The following is a 19,759-nucleotide window of genomic DNA, read 5'->3' on the forward strand; positions in this document are numbered from 1 at the left end:
CTCCAGCATGCACACAATGTACAGAAATAGGGGCTGCGCTTTGAAGATTTCGGAGGCTGCCGCTCCTACAAATAATTTCAATTATTACCTTTATTTCATCAAAGCAAAAGCGGAATCTGGATACTTAAGTGTGTCGATTCTATTAAACTGTTTGCCTGGATTTAATGAGTTCCATCTTCAGAAACCATCTGAGAAATACAAAGATAAGCACCGGAGTAGCAGAAGAGGAGGCAATTCTCCATTTCTCATGTGTGAGCACTGCAGCAGAGGGAAGTGGAAATTCAACAAGCATCACTTCTAGGGGAATTTCTCAAGTGCTCTAAAAATCTTAACACCCCCCCCCCAACTCCCCCCCCCACTTTTCTTGCTGCATTTTCTTTCAGCTGTGCAGCACTAAAACCCTTCCATTTGGCTTCAAGAATGATTTACCAGAACTAAATCACAGTCTTCCCGAATTCGCTGATGTGCCCAACAATCCAGACTCTCACTGGGAAGGTTTCTTTGGTTCCAACAGGCACAGTGTCATCCTGTACTACAGCAATGCCACTCCAGACATGAACTGCGCTCTCTGAACCAGCCTGGCACACATTTACACAGGGCACGACAGCCACTCCTTTGCTCCAAGCTTGTCTTTCATCACCATCGCTGACAGACACATCCTCCTTGGCAAAGATTAGCACTTTGCTAATGAAGTTAGCTCATGATCTTCTATTATAGCTGGTGCCTATTCTGCTGCTTAATCTCTTTTCATCTCCTAAGGTGGGCCAAACAGCCATTGCTATTAATGATAAAATGTTTTATTACAGTAACAGCTAGCAATCTACTGTCTAATACAAAGCTACCACATAGATGTGCAGAACAGCATGTTATGAAGTTCAATGAATAAACAACAAACACAGGCAATACTTTCTCTTCACTCACAAGTAACCATCAATTCCTCTTACAGTGATGCTACTTAATATGGGTTACTATGCTGCTTTTATGTGCCAACCATGAGTTTGTACCAAAAACATCTCCAGTAATGCAAAGAGATCTTCCAGAAACCCCCTCTAGCACTGCAAGGGAATGGTTGCCATCTTCCAAGCAAAGCAAGACAGCAGACTCATCAGTAATGAAAGCAGCACTGATCTGATTGCACGAGTCAAAGGAGTCCTCATCACAATGCAAGATGGCTCGAAACAATAGCATTTGCTAGAATGAATGGTGGATGCGGCACCCACATCTCTCTGTGGGAGGGGCAGTTCAGAACATCAAGTGCGATGAGGCTCCAGGAGGTGAATAAGCTACTCCAGCTGAATGCACATTAACCCTCAGGAGCAGTAAAGAAGAAAACAACTGCCCTGATCTTTTATTTTTTTTCAAGCCAGCCTCACCATTATTATGGGAAAAGATGTAAAAAAAAACAAAACCTCCTCACTTCCTAACAGTCTGAGAGCAACAATAACCTAATAAAGCTTTTCCAATGGACAAAGTACCTCAAAATGCATATTTATAATGAACCATTACAGCACGCATCACAACTTTACAAGCCCTCATCTAATTACTTCCACTGAAGCAAACACACGCATCTCCCCGCTCCCCCCGCCACACACACAGCCTCACCGAGCACCAAAGCCTTCAGCAACCTTCCTCTGATGGACACATTTTCTTCAGGAAATGACACAGTGACATAGGTAAAAGGTGATTTAGATAGACTGCTGTGTCACAAATTGTCAGGATCTGATTTAAAGACCTTGCCTTTGTCAAGAAAGACAGTTGGGTGTCTGCTTTAAAGAAGTACTGGGAATATTTTCATCAAAGGTTTGAATTGAAAAACAGTGGGAGGTAAATATCTGAGATGTTGCCAAGAAAGACCGCTATATCCGTGCAATTACCATTAACAGGGGACAGCAGTGGTTCAATGAAGTAATTCAATCTGGTGTCCTACATTTTATCAGACAGCAATTCTGAGTTCTGACATAAAAGGCTGAGAAAGAGAATTGGACTCTATTCTGTGAAATTTAGCCTTAATTCTTGCAATCAGGAGATGTGTTCTCTACTTCAGGTACCACCCTAGCATCCCTCCAAGTGACTCAAAAGAAGAATATACTCGCATTCACCATAACACTAACCATTCACATAGGAACAGTTCATATCCTGGATAGGTTTTAGAATGGAATGCATGCAGTAAGAGGTGAGAGCTTTCCCTACTTAAGCTACACCAGCATTTCATTGCTTCTAAGCTTAGCAGGAAGAAAAAGATCTATGGTTCAAAAGATGAAATAGAATGATGCACCCTACAATGGAACGTGTATTTTTCCCAAAACATAAGAAAGAGGGAGAAAGTATTTATTTTTTCCCCAGAAAAAGACCATGTGAGAAAAGTAGAGAAGGTCACACCAAAACAATACCATCATATAGTTCCGCCTTGTCATTAATCTCATCATACCTACACATATAGGTCTACTTTCAGAGAACCTTTTGCACTCTCTTTCTCCACCTTAACCTCCTTGGCCATCCACATGACCGTCCTGGTGTTTTCCAAGGTCATGGAGTTTGCACAGCAGACAATACCATCAAACAAACAACAAACCCAGCTCTACCTTTCCCAAATATTAAACTTGCAACACATACACTCAATGCTACTGAATATCTTCCTTAATGATATGAAACTGAGACCCCTTGGAAGATGGAGGCTTTGTATATGACAGCTTAACTGCTTGCAATCAACCCAATTTGCAGTACGATGACCTGAAATGAGTTTAAAAGCACCATAATGCATGTTTAGCAATCAGTGAGGCAATTCTTTAGTATTCAGGTTCACAGTTACAATTTGTGTCACATGTTATGGGAAGAGGAAAAAAAAGGGGGAATATGAAATAATAATTCTTTTGTTTCACGAGAGCCAATGAGCAAAAAATATATACTTACATGAGGCCAAGGGCAAAAAGTAATAAAGATGAGCTACGTGTAACAGGGGGCATTAGAGACCAAATCTAGACTGACAGCAAATCTTAGCCTGTCTGCTCCTTACCTAAATCTTATAATCTCCAGAAGCGGAAATTATAAAATTAAAAATTTGCCTATGAAAGATCATGACATGCCTTTTGTTAATTGATTTTTGTTGAAGATCGTCTAAAATGATTAAAGTTCATCTGAAATATGATCAAAAATACTCACTGACTATGCCCCAAGGTTTTGGAACGGTAAATGAAGCTACTTGCCAACCATTTGTGGCACTCCTCTCTCTTCTGCTGATGCCAGAAATTAGAGACCCCTCTGGCAAATAACGCAGATTCATATATATAAATTTTCTAACTTCCTTCTTTCCTTTGCCCAAGACACCTCCATTCATCACATTTATTACCCATGGACTCCTCCGAGGGAAGCGGAGAACTGTATAGAGAAGCAGAAGGAAGAGGGGCTGACATGCCTCTGCTTTCCCCTTCTGTTTTGAACACTACCATTTCAACCCTACTCTGTAATGACTGATATTTTTAAATGCAAAACATTTTATTCAAAAACCCTGAGCATGCATTAGGGCAGGTTTATAAAGTTAGTGAGAAAATACCACACAGAAGGTCTGCAAAAGTAAGTAAGACCACCATCTCTGGTCAAAACAGATCTGAGTAGAGAACTTTCTTGAGTGAGTTCCAACCCAGGTAACGTATTCTTTTTGCCCAAACAACAAATGTATGTGCATCTGCTTTTACTGTTCTGTTTGCTTTGATGGTCATATCATTAGTAAACTCTTTAACTCTTTACTAAGCAAATTAGGATTTGTTAACAATGATTTATAGTGCCAAAACTGGGATAACAAGGACTGTCTTTTCAACTGTGTTCACAGAGGACGTGACAGCTTATTAAACACGGTGCATCCAAACAGACTGCTGTCGGTTTGCTTTTGTAGGCCTCACAACATTGTTTGCATCCTTGCAGCCATTGCATAATGACCAGGCAATGAAGGAAAATCAACAAGAGTTAAGGACAATAACTGAGGAGAGCCCAGAGCATGCCCTAGCACAATCAGTGTAACACCCCTTCTATGGGTTATGTCTAGGGTACAAACCAGTCCTCCTGCATGGTGAAATAGTTGGCCTTATCTAGGCCAGCTACTGGCTCTCCATCTTCACTCTCCTAATGCTGCTGGTGCTCCGCTTGGGATGAGTTATAGAGCTCTGAGTGGTGCAATGCAACATTGCACAACACAGCATCCCAGTGGCATGCAGTAACTACGCAAACATCTGCTGAACAGAACCCACTCAGGGCCAAACTGGATAGCACAACTGATTAGCTAGAGCCTTTGGGAGTATGCTCACGATTTATGTTTGTCTGAGTCACCAGCCCGTGTGCACATCACTGTTTCCTTTTTTCTTCCTTATTTTTAAGGTGGAACAAGATCATTATTGGATAAAGAGATGTCACTGGTGCTTATTTCTCCCTTCCAAGCTCCCAAACTGCTAACACCACACAAAAACTCACCAACTAAAAACAAAGGCACCAGAAAATGAACCTAACAGTCTTAGGTTGCTCCTAACAATCCTGGGAGCTGGACTGGTCATTCAGAAATAAAACATGAAGCTATTTCAATTTTTATTTCTGTTCCACTTTGTGATGCAAAGCAATGAACCATCTGTACCTTTTAACGTGAGATTGGCTGGAAGGGAGATACTGAAAGCAAGTGAGCAAAAAACCATTCTCTGTAGCCAGGTAAGAGAAAAAGCTTTCGGTTATTCCTCAAACTCCCATCATATTCTAAAACGTCTCCCTCAGTCTTTTTAAAATGACAGACAGCTGAACAATGTTAATAATTCAAATAACACAAATTCAAGTGACTCTGCTAAAGCAAGGAAGTTGTTTTTTTCCTACAGTTCCAGCTCCTTTCTAATTACCTGATGCCACTTCTCAATGAGACGTAACCTGCCTCATCATCTCTCTTTGAGTAGAGATGATGATTATTTGCAATGCAGAAAAAACAAAGACAAGTGGGAGGTTCTCCAGGAAGCCTTTAGTTATGACTCCTTAGGGTGCACCTATATTTACAGTATGTCCAAATATCACTTCTTGTGGAAGAAGCAGGAGATAGGTTGTTGCTAGCTGAAGAAAACATGCATGTAGACTTACAACTCCTCAACAACTTTGCCTCATTAGCACTCATTCAGAGGTTACTCACACATGTCCCACTCCGCTGTTAGCACCTAATTAGAAAGCCTATTTAATCAATGGCAGTTCCAATCGCGCCAGTTAGGTATGAGTCAGGCTGAATCATTTAATGGAGATTCCCAACCCTGACTATTGACTTCATAGTAAATATGGGTTATCAAAGCAGACTGTGTGAATGCCTTGCCCTTCCCAGAGCATGCAGATTTTTCCTCTATGTGTTGTCTTTCAAGAAGCACTAACAAAGAGGCAACAAGAGCAGAAGAATCAGTCTCCATCTTTCCCATTCAAAAAATGTACCTAATTACACCGTAACACTATGTAAGATTACCACAGCTAGTAGAAACACAACATCAATTACTAGACAGAATTATCATACAGATATCAGAAAAACACTTTTGTATCACTGAAAAGTGTCAGGTATGTAAACATTTTCTCAGTGATCTCAGGAGAACCTCTATAGAATTAAAAGGACTCATAAGCAATTTCTGCTTTAGTGTAACTTTCATGTCAACTTACCTGGTTCCCTATGGTGCCTATGGTATGCAATATTTCTGTGCTCCAAAGCACAACGCATACTGATCAATAATTTCCACAGGGAAAAGCGTTTTTATTATCTATTAAGCTAAAAACTATTGTTGTTCTATTCGAGACCAACGGCCCTTGTTTTGATGTTCCAGATTAACACTAAAACCAACAGTCCTCTCCAGTTAAAAGCTCTGAGAAGTCCATTCAAATGTTCTTTCCGCACTTTGATAATACGATAATTACATTTATCAGAACCACATGCTCAGTGGATCATTCTGGAGCATTTTTCTCATTGTCTGGTACCACAAAACACATCTGGGTTTTATTTGTCCCATGTAAGTTAATAAGAGTATGGACTTTTTTTTTCCCCCATTTAAACAATAAGTAGGATAATCCTAAAAACAATTTTTTTTGTTCAGAACAAGAAGAGGAGGAAACAACTCCTCAAGTTTCCTCCAAAACCAGGTTAAGTGTAAAAACAGCTTTCTGTGGCACTTATTTCACTATCAGGCTCTCAGCGAAGAAGGAAAAAGAAAGTTACAGGAAACACAATTCAATGACTCTACATACAAAAGTACATCATGTTAATGGAGGAACCCAGGATGGGATGCCTCTCTGATCTGCCCAGATCTGAATCAATACAATTTAAAGTGCCAGTATGTCGGCATGAGAAGATGCTAAACTCCTTGTTACTCAGCTTCCAACTCAGTAGAATTGGAAACTTTCGAGCCCATTGCTGGAGCATAGGGGATGTTGACACCTTCCAGATTTTCACTTTACTGGACCAACCCACAGACAGTATGGTGCAAGGAACGGCAGATGGCTTTTCTTCTGTTACCTCTGCTTCCTAAAGATGAAGCTGAACATTGTTCTTAAACCATGCATATTCAGCTCTCGCTATAAGGAGAAAAAGGTTTATTTATATATGCTGAAGCCTTTCATCCCACATTATGTTTGTCCCATTCCAGAGCATCTCTGTGTATGTTCAGATGATTTGAATTGCAAGCGTCCAGACTAAAGAAAGCAATTTAATCTTAAGTATGGAGTTTTAGTTTCAATCTTAATGCAAGATACATGTTGAGATGTTTGATATTCTTCTTGCTTTCATTTCCTCCCTCTTAAAAAGACATGACAAAGAACAGGGAAAGTGTTGAAAAAAAGAAACTGCCTTTTTCCTGTTTCACATTTTACCTTACGCAGATTAAGGCTTTAGTCTAATTGGAAGAACTACCACAAACCTTGTCCAGCTGATAACACTCACTCCAAGCCTTACCACTGGCAGAAGATGGAAAGTTTGGTCTGTGCTGAAGTCCAGTGTGACCCCAGCAGGATTTCTCTGTGTATTAAGCAATTTGTGTGCTTGCATTTTACACTTGAAGTCACCCATCACACAGTTCAGTCCCATATCTTTCTTACAGGATCACAGACCTCTGTGAGAAAAAGCTAAACTCTGCCATGTTCTAATGGGAGACAATTACACTCTGGGAATCTAAAAAGAGAGCAACAAAGTTGTTGTTTTTCCATCATGTAATTGAATACTACCCAGTTTTCTTTTCCCAGAGTTTGATGAAAAGATAGAAGCCATCTTTGATTACACCTTTAAATACATAGAACAATGCTATGGAGAAAGTCTCACTGCATGTTACCCACCTGTTTTCGGACATGCATAATGTCCTATTTCTCCTACAGATGTAACACAGAGGTATAATGACATACTTGGAGAATGCAGTGTAAGTTAAAAGTTAGAGAGGGCACAAGCAATTTAAATACAAATCCTGGAGGAAAACCAACAGTGCACTGAATCAACCACAAAACATTTCTTACTCCCAAACTCATCTGTGTGTAAAAGGCCTGATGATAAATTTGGGAATAAACACATGGAAAACTGTAAGTACAGACTGTTAAATCAATGAAGAAACATGTAAATAAATAACACAAAAAAAAGACACACTGATCAATTATCAATCCAGTTGGGGTCCAATCCTCTTCTCGTGATGTTAAGTGTAAATCTAGCATAAATATAGCGACAGATGTGCTTTCCTAGGTCAGCTGTGACACAGAGGGCTTTTACCCAACAGGTAGGAAACACTTTTGTGCTCTCTGGACTGTGGTACACAGGGAGCAAAACAAAACTGCCACAGTGGGCTCCTCAAAGTCTATGAATCATTGAGGATTAGTACAGGGGGAAATCAATCCATCCATCTCGGATCAGAGAGCTGCTATGACCATGGTTTGTTTTACTTGTCATAACTGCGTAAATTAAATATTTCTGGAATTTATGTAGCAACTAATGACACCTCTAATTAGCACAGGAAAACATCCATCTCCACGTCTGCTACATTACTTATCATGTATTAGTGGAGGAAGAAACAGAAAAAGCTATGTTAACCTAGTGGGCAGATGGAGATTGGTTATTTACGCTCATTTCCACATAGTAAGGCACTTTCATTTCAGGAGTAATACTATGCTGTTCAGAGACGTGTGTTAAAGTTGAGATACACTTACAAAGTAGCCTGTTCCCAAGCTGGAAGGAGCTGAGCTCTGCAATAAAACACAAAGACAAAGTGGAAAGTCAGTGATGGTTTTTAACACGTTCCAATCCACATAGCTCATTACCAGCCCTTTCCAAGCTTTTCATCACTACATCACAGCACCAATGTGCTGCCCCTTGTCATCTGCTACTGAAACAAACACGGTGTTGCTTAATTTTTCCCTTTACATCTCTCAACAACTCTGAGATGGTAACGCGCTATTTACTGAATTCCAAGCTTCTGCGGTGGACGTAATTGCCAATTTATTTGACAGGCAGCTGGGTAATGAATTAATGATGGCATTTCGCCCTGCACTGAGACTAAACAGACACTCATCAACCAGCCTCCCTGACATGCTGACATTCAATGCCCTGGACTCCAGCTACTCAGCTTTGTGGCCACAAAGGGGCAGGCGGGAGGGGGAAAGGGAAAAAAAACAAACCCAAACCAGTAGGCTGACTTCAAAACAAAAAGCCCGTTGGGTTTAGATGACTTTTCCAGTGTATGACCTGTTTGCCAATTTATTCCCGAAAGGCCCCTGGTTAGTACACACATAGTGCTTCACTAAAATGAGACGTTTTGTAAACATAATTAGTAGTCTGAAATGTAAAAGAACGCGTGGGCACAGAGAAGCCGCTCCGGTCCATGTAGCATTTCCTGGAGAACAGTCACTACCATTTCCCACTTGGATGTCCACACTGTTACACAAACCCAATGTTTAAAAAGAGAAGCAAAAATAAAACAACCAAACCAGACGGCGTGAAACTGATCCCAAAGAAAACCCTCAAAAAACAGTAAGAATAATTAAAACCAATATCGCAAAATGGGAAAATAATCTAAAGGTTTTAAATGCTTGACATAAAAAATAACCATCGTGAAATTCATTTTAAGTGGGACGTGATCACAACCTCTACGTTCACAGGAATTAAGGAGATAAAGGGTTTCATTAGTTTTTCATCTCAGCAATGGGGATTACACAGCAGGTTCTCTCAGAGCCATGGTGAGAGACCGAAACATCTCAGGCCTAATCCAGGTCACTGCTGTTGTATTAAGGGGTGATCAGTACCAACGCCCTGACCCCATCACCTGAAAGGCACTAAGCCAGGCTGGTCAATGGACAAGGAAGCAAAAGGCAGAGGGTAATTTTGAGGAGAGCAGCAGGAAGCTCAGATGACCAACCTTCAGCTGAATGCTCTCCTAGTGCTGCCAGAGCTCTACCATTACCAGGACTCAACCACCCCCACCCAAACACTGGAAAGCAGCAGGATTTGCATCCTTGCCAACCCGACTGTAGGGAACTCTAACAGCAACCCTCTCTACTTCTGATCTCCATGCGAAGCGCTGACACAAAATGAAGCCAACCCCCACCCCAACGGGCTGACTCAGTCTTTTCACTGAACCCTGTGCAGCAGAAATTGTGCCAAGAAATTTTAAATTAACGGCCGTACTCACTGCAAATAATCAGGATATTACCATGTGTGCACCAAAGCACTACTAAAAAGAGAAATTTAGAGAGGTTATGTATGTACAGGGGAAGGCTTTTTGGTTTAAGATATTAAAAGTTAAATACTTAACAGGAGGAAATGATGAAGAATGGATGCCCCAACCCTGAAGGCATTCAAGGCCAGGCTGGATGTGGCTCCGGGCAGCCTGGTCTGGTGGTTGGCAACCCAGCACATAGCAGGGGGTTGAAACCAGATGATCACTGTGGTCCTTTTCAACCCAGGCCATTCTATGGTTCTACAATCCTGGCAGTCTTAGGGCTACCAACATCACAACATTAACAGACTCTGCTGTGGAAATTTGGAACTCCCATCACAGGGATGGGAATGGGAACAGGCGGCCATGAGCAATCAGGTAAGCACCACAGCACAACCTTCACTTGGCTGCCAAGTCCCCTCCAGGGGCCACATATGGGGTTTCATGAGCCACTGCTGCCTGCAGTTCTGTAACACCAGGTTGGAAGGGCTGCATGGATGCTGAACAAGTCCCGGTCTTTCACTCACAACTTATAAAACTTACTTCAAAAGCTGAGCACTCCGAAGTTTGCATTCTGCATCTGTGAGCAATTTTTGTCTGCTTTTTATTCCAAGCTTTGGAAGGATCAAATATCAAAACAACACACAAAACAAAGAAAGAAAAAAAAAAGGAATAAGCAAACAAAATGCTTCCCGATGAATATTTCCATTCCTTGAAAAGCAAGGCTGCAATGGCTGGCTATAAGAGGACAGCTGAAACACGGCAGTCAAATGACTTTTGCTGAAAAGAAATAATTCTCTGCAATTTCAGGGAATTCGACTTTGCTCGATGGAAACACAGCCCTGCACAAATTGCATGCTGCATATGGATAGTACACTCCGCATACTCTGTTCAGTTTAAGGAGCTACAAAAGGCTGCATCGCACATGCATGGATGGACTAAGTTGGCTGCGTTGTGAACTGGGTGCCGACAGCGTACGGGCTGAAGCAAGGGCTATGCAAGAAGGCAGCTTCTCACCTGGTTTATTTTGACAACTCCCAATAGCGAAAGGATCCTACTACCCAGTGCCCAGCCTTGGTACCAAGTGATGAGTGTGATACTGTGTATGCAGCATCTTTACAAGACCATGCTGAGTCGTGATCCTGCACTGGATGGTTCTACATCTCTTATATAAAGCGCGCCTATAATAGAGGGAATGGTTTCACTTTCCCCCTTTGCAAAACCCGACATCAGGTCACCGTTTGATATTCACACAACCACCAGCAGAAGCCTGCATTGGGTGCCATCAGCAAAACACAAGCGGCTTGCTTCACATTGACACCATTTCAGTTTTGCTATTCTCCTTCAGCTCTTCTCTAATTATTTATGTCTTCTTGTTTTAAAGAGAACAACTTTTGGCCCAGGAGCAAAAAATCTAGTAACCCTCTTTTAAGCATTACTTTACTGTGTACCAATGAAAATTACATCCTTGAGGTCTTGGAAGGCACAGTTATGCCCATTTTGCATATAGATTGTGCATTACTTGGGGAGCTGGGTGGGAAGGAGGGCTGTGTTGTATATATTTGTTCTGGCTATTGTTTATGCAGGTCTGACTGAATGAAGGAACAGTGGGTATCATTTCAATTTCTGATGTCAACATCAAATTACTTATTTAATTTCATGCCTGGCGAAGCATTGTATAGCTACACGCAGAATCATTTCACTTCATTTGTTATGCTGTGTTTTCTTGGCGATTGGCTTGCCTTCCAACTGACAGCTTTAATTACGACATGAATTTGATTGCACTGCCGAGGAATTAACATAATGCAACAAAGCATTTAAGCACCCAACCTTAGACACACAAACACACACATACACACCCTCACGCACACAAAGCAGCAGCCACTGCAGCTGATCAGCTTCTGGCACACACACACACAGAGCTTTGCTGGTGTTATCCCACTTTAGATACAGCCAAGATTACTGGGGATATTCTGGAAGGAAGAGAAGCACTAAGGATTTCAGAGCACATAACCCAAAGACTGTTCCCTCTATTCATCTTTCTTTGGGCTTCAGACAAAGGTGGGAGGAACGGGAGGCAGAGAATTGAATGTCTTGTGTTGAGGCAGAAACCATGAGCCATCCAAAGCATCACAACTGCTGGGTGCTGAGACCTTCCCTGCCTGCAGACAGCAGCAGAACTGTAGGATGGGCACACTGGGACTGACTCCTGACTCAGCACCTCACTGGGACTTCTTCTCAAGAGCAAAGCACACAACGCAGTAGGTGCACACAGCTACACAACAGCAGGGAAACAGGAGCTCTATTGAATGAGTATGCAAGCTCTGATGTGACTGTTTGTGCAGGTGAGAAATGGTGTCATGGGTTTGATTTTGATTAGTGTGATGTTGGGCTGAACCCCCAGATACTCCATGCATTTACCATCTAGACCTGATGCAGTTCTCACATTTCCCTCCAGTGATCTCTTGGCTGCTTGTAAAACATGGCTAAAAGGAACCTCGTGCACTCCCAAGCAGGAAGATTCAATTAAAAACAAATACATACAGAAACAGAAGGAAAACAAGTTGACTGAGCTCCAAGCTGTGGCAAAGCGCTGCCATCTTGTCTCCAAGCAAGATCTCAACAAAATGAATTCTACTACTGGCAAGATTTTGATGAGATTAAATTGACTGCAGCACCCTATATAGAAAGGAGGAGCAGCTCTCCAATTTCTCCTTCAGGCCCCTGGAGCTACCTCTGCCCATAAAGGCAAAAACAAGTTGTCATTCCAAAAATACTATATGTGGTAGAAAAGGCTTTATGAAATGGGATTCAGGAGGGGAGATGTATTAGGGGACTGGCAAATGCTTGCAAAGGAGCACTTGAGCAGTTGTAATCCCCAATCTAGCAGAGGTCAGGTTGCCTGCTAATTACATCCTCTCGTAGAGGTCTGTGCGGATGTGCGCCTGCGCACACGTGTGGGGGATGGAGAGAAAGGAGCTGATGGAAATCAGTCGCACTGCATTGTATCTGACAAGAACATAGGATCTTCCCCTTCCTGCTGTCTGATGCTATTTCAAGCCTCATTATGGGAAAAGCCTCCTGTTTAACCTGCTCTTTTCACTGAATTATCATCTTTTCATTTTTGACCACTTCACTTGAAAATGCTGCAAATTACCTGCTTGGATCTCATTAGCCTGGAAAGGGAGTCATCCCTTGTAAACACGCTTTGCATCAATCTGCGTTATCCAAGGACTATAGGTACATTTACAATATGCAAAGTTGAAAGATATCTGACAGGAGAGGGAACGAAGACACTGACATGTCAGTTTGCAACTGGATATTCATTAGACTGTCTCCCTCATTCTGCATCTGTCACTAAGCTATCACTTAGGCTCCACATTAAAGCTCACGAAGCAAACATTTCTGTTTCAACAGCTTACTTAAAACTAGGGATTTGAAAATTGATCATCCACCTAGACTGCATGCCCTTCATTCATTATACATAGTTTCATGCAGTAGCCATGGTTAATCTTACTGTGCTGTGGGGCAGTATCAGTGGAGATTCATCATATTTCAAGTCCCAAATTTGCTTTCTGACCTCAGGGCTAATCTGTCTGGATCTTTTCTTTGCCTTCAATTCTAGGTAGAATACATGCTTGCTGTGTATTGTTTCTGAGCATTTTTAAGATCAAGGCCTTCAGAGATAGCTTAGTCTTCCATCTGCGCTTTTTATTCTGGATAACCGTTTGTTGTAACCATTAGACAATCTGTTTCTTAAACAAGCAAACAAACAAACAAAAAACATTTGAAATAACCTTATTAAGCTACTGATGCTTCTTGGTGCATACAAGCACAGTTGAAGGTGGGCTCTCCCACAACCAGCTATGAAGCACAATATGGCTTCACATAGCCCTGTTGTTCAACAAAGTGGGGTGTTTGTCTTCAGAAGAGAGACAAATGCAGAAGAGAATTTACTTTTCTTAACCAAAAGGGCCTGGAAGAGGCAGAAGGCCACCACAGCCACAGACAGGAACACCTGAAGCATCTAACTCAATACACCCCTAAATGATGGCTATAGAAGAAGAATGGGCCCCTAAAATAAGGTGATAAAGGGATGAAGAAAGATAGTGCAACAGATTTTAGATCTTCACAAAGAAAACCAGGTGGCTGTTCCAACAATATGCACAACTCAGCAAAAAATGGCTAGCTGTATGCCTTCAGGCTTAAATTCACACAACAAAATGTATCCTTTACAAAGGTATTGCTTTTAATGTGTGCTCAATTCCGTTTTATTGGATTGGCCTACAGAGGACACCATCTGGTATCTGTCATCCAAATCTACATGGACATGCTATCAATAAAATCCCCATTTCCAAAATGTGGGTTAGTTAAAAGTAGGGCCAGATTGCTGGCTGATATAAATTAGTCTGAGTGATGTAGCTATGTTTTTTACCAGCAAAGGATCTGACCTACAAAATCCCCACTTTAGATACTCTTTTGGGACAGAGGCTGTCTTTATATTCTCTGTTGCAAAGCATGTAGCACAGAGGACACAAAGCCACGACTAAAACACTCAAGGATTGTGATGGTACACATAATAAATAAGAATCTAATTGCAGCAACAAAAGATTTCTGTATTTATTCATATGTCAGAATAACTCATGCGTGTCATTCCGCGAATGGGCAGCATGCTTCACTGGAGAAAAGCATTCTCTGTAGAGCTGCCATCTTTAGGCAGAGCAATAAAGGCAGAGCTTATGCTATTGTTGGCCGTGTTATATCAGTTCATCAGATATAAGTTATACCAGAATCTCTAGACTTACTTTCCATAAAGACAGTATTTACCCCCAAAGAAATGCATTATATCCCTTCCCCAACTTGGAGTGAAACTACACCAGGGTCAAGCAGAACAGTATTTGGCTGTAGGAGCTTTACTTACGTCACTGAGCCTTTCCCGAGAGCTACTTCGATGGAAACCCTTCGATTCCCCGCTGGCGCTTTCACTGTCACTGTCTCGGCAGCTGTTCTGACCTGGCTTGAGCTGCAAAAAAGATAGAAAACAAAGAAAGCAAGAGTTTAGCCTGGCTCAGGTAAATCCCCTGCTATTGCCAAAGGCACAGCGGCTCTTGGTACATGATGGCTCCCAAACAAGCTGAGAGAGGCAATCTGAACATCCGAGCAAGATCACGGAATAAAACCATCATTTTGGAACCTTCTAGTCATCTTCAGTTATTTCTACCACAAAAGATGTTTTGTAAAGTTACCATCAGAACAAAGAACACCTGGGATCGATCCCTCCCTCATTACAGCATCAAAGTATTGAGGATCTCAGAGCAATGGGAATCTCCCAGGGGGAAGGAACAGCCTTTGCTGCACTTATTCCTAACAACATTGCCTTGTACCATAAAAACTTCTTGGCTGACCTCAGTGTTCATAAAATAAAGAGCCACAGAATGGCCTGGGTTCAGGCGAACAACTGAGTTGCAATGCATGAGCACAACTGCAAAGAAACAAAGGAAAATGCACACCAAATGCACAGGTGGACCCTCAGCTCACATAAGGACTTGAGCTATTCGTCCAACACTTACAATTTAATAAGCAAACTAAATATTCCACAGCTCAGCCAGAAAACCTCGAGTAAAAACACTTTTATTTCAAATGGAACGGTTTATCAGACAGATCTGATAGATTTAGGTAATATTTTTTGGAGGCGGTGCAGCGGATAACGAATTCAAGAAGTCTAATGTTCCATATATAACTCCCAGATTTTATCTGGGACCTCAATGTGCTGTAATTATACGGCCCCAGGTTTACAATTTAACCACCCGGAGGAAAACGGATCAAGTTTCCCTGACTCAGTCTTTTGTCAACAGCTGCTCAACGATGGAAAAACTGTTATTGTAATGAGGAAGAAAGGTGGAAGGGGGGGAAAGAGACCCAGCAGGTGTTGTTCTTCTGAAAACATCTCACAAGCATTAAGGGAATATATCCAAGGTATCCAAGTCTGAAATGCTGTAGGAACAAAGTGCACTGTATAGAGCAGACAAAACTCAGTAAGTCCAAGTTCACATTTGTAAGCTTTTCATAGCACTGGGCATCCCAGCAGGCACCCACATCTCCCCATCTTTGCCATGCATTGGTGGAGATTCCCAGCATCATCCTATCATATTTCTGAAAAGCTTTTCTCCTGCTATAAAACCTATTGGTTTGAATTGTCTTTAAGTTTTGTTGGAGAACACTGGAAGTCAACTAGAAAAAAAAGTCAACTAGAGAAAAAGTGAGAGGTCACAGCATTAAGCGGCACCACGAGAGGTTCAGGTTGGATGTTAGGAAACATTTCTTCTCAGAAAGGATGGAGCTGCACTGGCACAGGCTGCTCAGCAAGTGGTGGGTACCACAGTGCTGTAGTTATTACAGTAGTTGCATATTTCTAGGAAATGAGGAAGAGATGTGGGATGTAAGCCATAAAACAGTTAAGGATAACCTGCAACACCACAGCTCTCTGCTGCTTTATGCCTCAGAAAGGAAAAGAATGAAGGACAGTGGCAGTTGATCATGTTAAGAGGCATAAGGGAGAATAAAATGGCAGCTGAGCCCCCAAACTACAGGGAGCATCATCCTCCTGAGACCACAGTTTGCTTTGCTGGATCCCTAAGCCACTTTAGGATAATGCCGTAGTAGCAGTGCCTGGTTAGCACATAACAAAAAGCAAAATAAATAAACCTACTGAGAATTCAGCAAAAGCCTTTTTCACAGAGCTTACATATCATGTCAAAAACACCCTAATGTGGCTGTTCTCAGCTTTTTTTCCTTATAATATATTTTAATTTAAAACCCCATACACCATTTGGCAGCAGTAAATCCGAGCTATGGTATGGTTTTGAGGCGCCTGAGCTTCCACACCATATGGAATTAAAGGATTATTTCACTACATTATACTTTAAAGTTATGAATACTAACACATCTCCATATTACAGTGCTGCCAGCAAGCTAAGCCTTTACCAGAGCCCTGGAGGAAGAGGACACCTGCTCTCCAAGGGATGGCATAACCCTACTGCAGGGAGGGGAATTAAGCTTTCAGTTCTGCCTGTCATTCCTTATTTATACAGCTTTTGCAAGGGCAAGATAGTCCAAAACTTGTCTGATCCAGCTTCTACCTGGAAGAATATATTCTTGAGCTCAGATCAGCTGGTGAACAGAGCCGTAACTCCTGCATTAGCAACGTTTCCTGACTACAGAAGTCTCAACAGGTACAGCCCCATCCCAAACCCACAGCAGAAGTGTGTTATACACAATACAAGGGCAGCTCCCCTCCTACCCAAGCAAACATTCATATTCAAAGCATCTTCCATTGGTCAGAGAACAGCAGATTTCATGCAGAGCCCAATTTTTAATTACCAAATAAAAACTTTCTCAGCGACTGAGAACAAATCTGATTGTACAAAAACAAATGAAAAGAGAAATGCATAGAAAGAAAAAGAAGAAATTTAACCACATAAATCCAGGCCTGTTACTTGTGATTTAAATAATGATTAACAGCTGTCACTTAAATACTTCCATTTAAATCTTGCTACTGACACAAGTCAGACAAATCCAAGTTGTACAGCACTTACATCTCACCCAAAGCTGAAGTTCTGGAGCAAGAGCTCCATCACACTTCTATAGCAAAGCTTTGCTCGCTATCACAACAGCTGTCCGGATAGCAAAACAAAGCAGCAGCGCAAGGAAAGCAAAGCAGAGGTGAGATAACGAGGAGGAAGAATATTTACAGTGCGCAACTTTAGGCAGTAAATATGGAAAAAGAATTCACAGCGAGCGTGGACTCTGAAAAATATTAATACAAAGACATTTTTCACACCAGGGAAGAAAAATGTTGTTACCTGAGAGATACAATAAAACATTTGGAGAGGCTCTCTGTGCATGTCTTGATATTTAATCTTAGAACAACTGATGCACATGGCTCTGAGAAGCTGCCAGCCACCAAGGAGTGGGGCCACGTGCCACCACCTGAGCTGATGACCTCCCCAGAAGATGAAGGTAGTTCATTCTGCATAGCTGTGTGATAATGGCAAGGAGAGCAGCAGAGTGAAGACGTTATCTTTCTTTCTTTGCCGTCTCTACTGAGAATAGAACGTTATTTTCCTGATTTTTTTTCCCCATGAATAGCAAGAATAAATACACACGTCTTCCTACAACAAATCGGTCTCTAATAGAACTTGGACAAGTAACTATAAGCAATTACCCAATTAGCTCTGTGATACAGAACTACAGAATAAGCACATCGGAAGCACTGGTGGGCATCTCCTGCTGCCTTTGAGCTGATCCGAGCTCTGCTACCATACTCACTCAATATATCAGCACAGGAACTCATCCTTTAATGCCCCAAATGGAGGAGACCCTTCTGAAAGAAGCAGCTACACCCCCTCTTCTCCTAAGGACAATTTGGCTATCTAGCACTGCTATTGCAGAAACACCAAGGGATTGCATTCTGCTCGCAGTAGCAACAGCAGAAGCAACAGAGGCTAAGAATAAATAGCATCCTTGCCAAAGCGGGGGTGGGGGGATAAAGAGAACGGGCTTTTATTTCCAGATCCTCTTCTCCTTCATTATATGCTTGGGCAACCTTAGATATATAGCACACAGAAGGTACTCTGAAGTAGCTCTGTAGCTCTATTTTATCTAAGTTACACAGAGAATGCGGCCCATCATTTTTTTTTCCATGCTGTTTATACAGAAATCAAAGATAAATTTGGCATAAACTCATCACACCCCGGAATCATACATACATTATACAATATATAAAGTGTAACAGACTTGCTCTGTTCCCCAGCTCCTGTTAGGAGTGGTATGAAACAGCAAGCTGTTGGCAATTGCAACCAATGAAGCGTATTTCAGCACACTTTAAAAGCTGAATTGCAAAAAAATATAGGCTTCTTCTGACCCTTTGCATTTTGATGGTTGCACAGTGAGAAATACGGCCTTTAAAATTACACCTTGCAAAGCGCTCCATTGTACCAATCAATCTCCCCACACAACTCCCAGAGCCCAGACTCACAGAATGAGAAGGGGAGGATAAAGAAGGAGGGTCCAGCTGATGTGCTCAGATGTAACCAAAGCTGGGGCCCATCAGGGTGGAATCCATTTCTCCCTCTCAGTTATTTCCCCCATACTGAGCTCATTTGTAACCTACCTTGGATTTGCATGCAGAGAAGTGTCCCTATGGACCACTAACAAACCTCTGAAGCACAGCTGCTCTACTGCCCACTCTGCGTGGTACAGGACATCCATATCAGGGGCACTGTACATGTATCCCCTGCAAGTGGTTGCCCTTATTATATTGTGGATGGCTCCTTCAAAAAACATGGAGAACCAATTGGCAGCCCTACACCAACACTGTAGGTGAGAAAAGCCTTTTTCTCTTGGTAACCCTGAGGGTCACTTCTCAGATCCTTCTCGTTAGGCTACTGCCAGCTATTGGGAACAGGTCCAGACAGCAGAGTCCAACCTCACCCCTAGACCTCAGAGGAATTCTTGTTTCTGTTGCATATGAAAGGCAGGTGAGATAGGAAAGCAGAGGCAAAAGGCAAACAGAAATACTATCTCATGTAGCCCAGCGGATGGACATCCAACTCCCTAAAGACTTCACTTGGCCTCTGGCTGCCTCCGACACATGCAACTTATTTAAGAAATACCAAACGATGTAAAAAGATGAATCAAATCACATGACGGAGCAAAAAGCAAACAGGTCAGGTCAACAAGTTCAACAGCATTGCAGCTCTCTGCAAATTACAGCCTTGGCCTGTTTTAAAGAGGGAAACGTAAAACCAAAGAAAGCTTTTTGTCGGGTTCCACTCTTTGCAAGCCCATAGGACGGTCACTTCTCATGCACAGAGGAGATGCAAGATGAGACAAGATGCTCTGGGAACACTTAAGGATATGAAGCAGCTCCATGAATGTCTGAAGTGCCAACACTCACCTGAATTAAGTCACAGCTATTGCCATCCTTTTTTCCCCCCCAATGTAGGCCACTATGCTGACTCCCATTTAACGGTGCAGAAGTAAATAAATTATTTGAAGGAGGAAATATCAGTATTCAGGGG

At 42.0% G+C, this 19,759-nt stretch overlaps 1 protein-coding gene across 9 annotated transcripts in view; it reads right to left on the bottom strand.

Annotated features, from left to right (window-relative positions):
• Window positions 1-19,759, bottom strand: part of AUTS2 (activator of transcription and developmental regulator AUTS2) — a 523,712-nt gene that overhangs the window by 295,136 nt on the left and 208,817 nt on the right. For all 9 annotated transcript variants that reach the window (XM_015880954.2, XM_015880959.2, XM_015880958.2 and 6 more), the window contains 2 exons: window positions 14,599-14,700; window positions 8,173-8,208 (listed from right to left, as the gene is read on the bottom strand). In XM_015880954.2, the coding sequence (XP_015736440.1) occupies window positions 8,173-8,208; window positions 14,599-14,700 (138 nt within the window). The remainder of the gene's footprint in view (window positions 1-8,172; window positions 8,209-14,598; window positions 14,701-19,759) is intronic.

The sequence above is a fragment of the Coturnix japonica genome, chromosome 19, assembly GCF_001577835.2.
Source record: "Coturnix japonica isolate 7356 chromosome 19, Coturnix japonica 2.1, whole genome shotgun sequence".
Taxonomy (NCBI): Eukaryota; Metazoa; Chordata; class Aves; order Galliformes; family Phasianidae; genus Coturnix; species Coturnix japonica.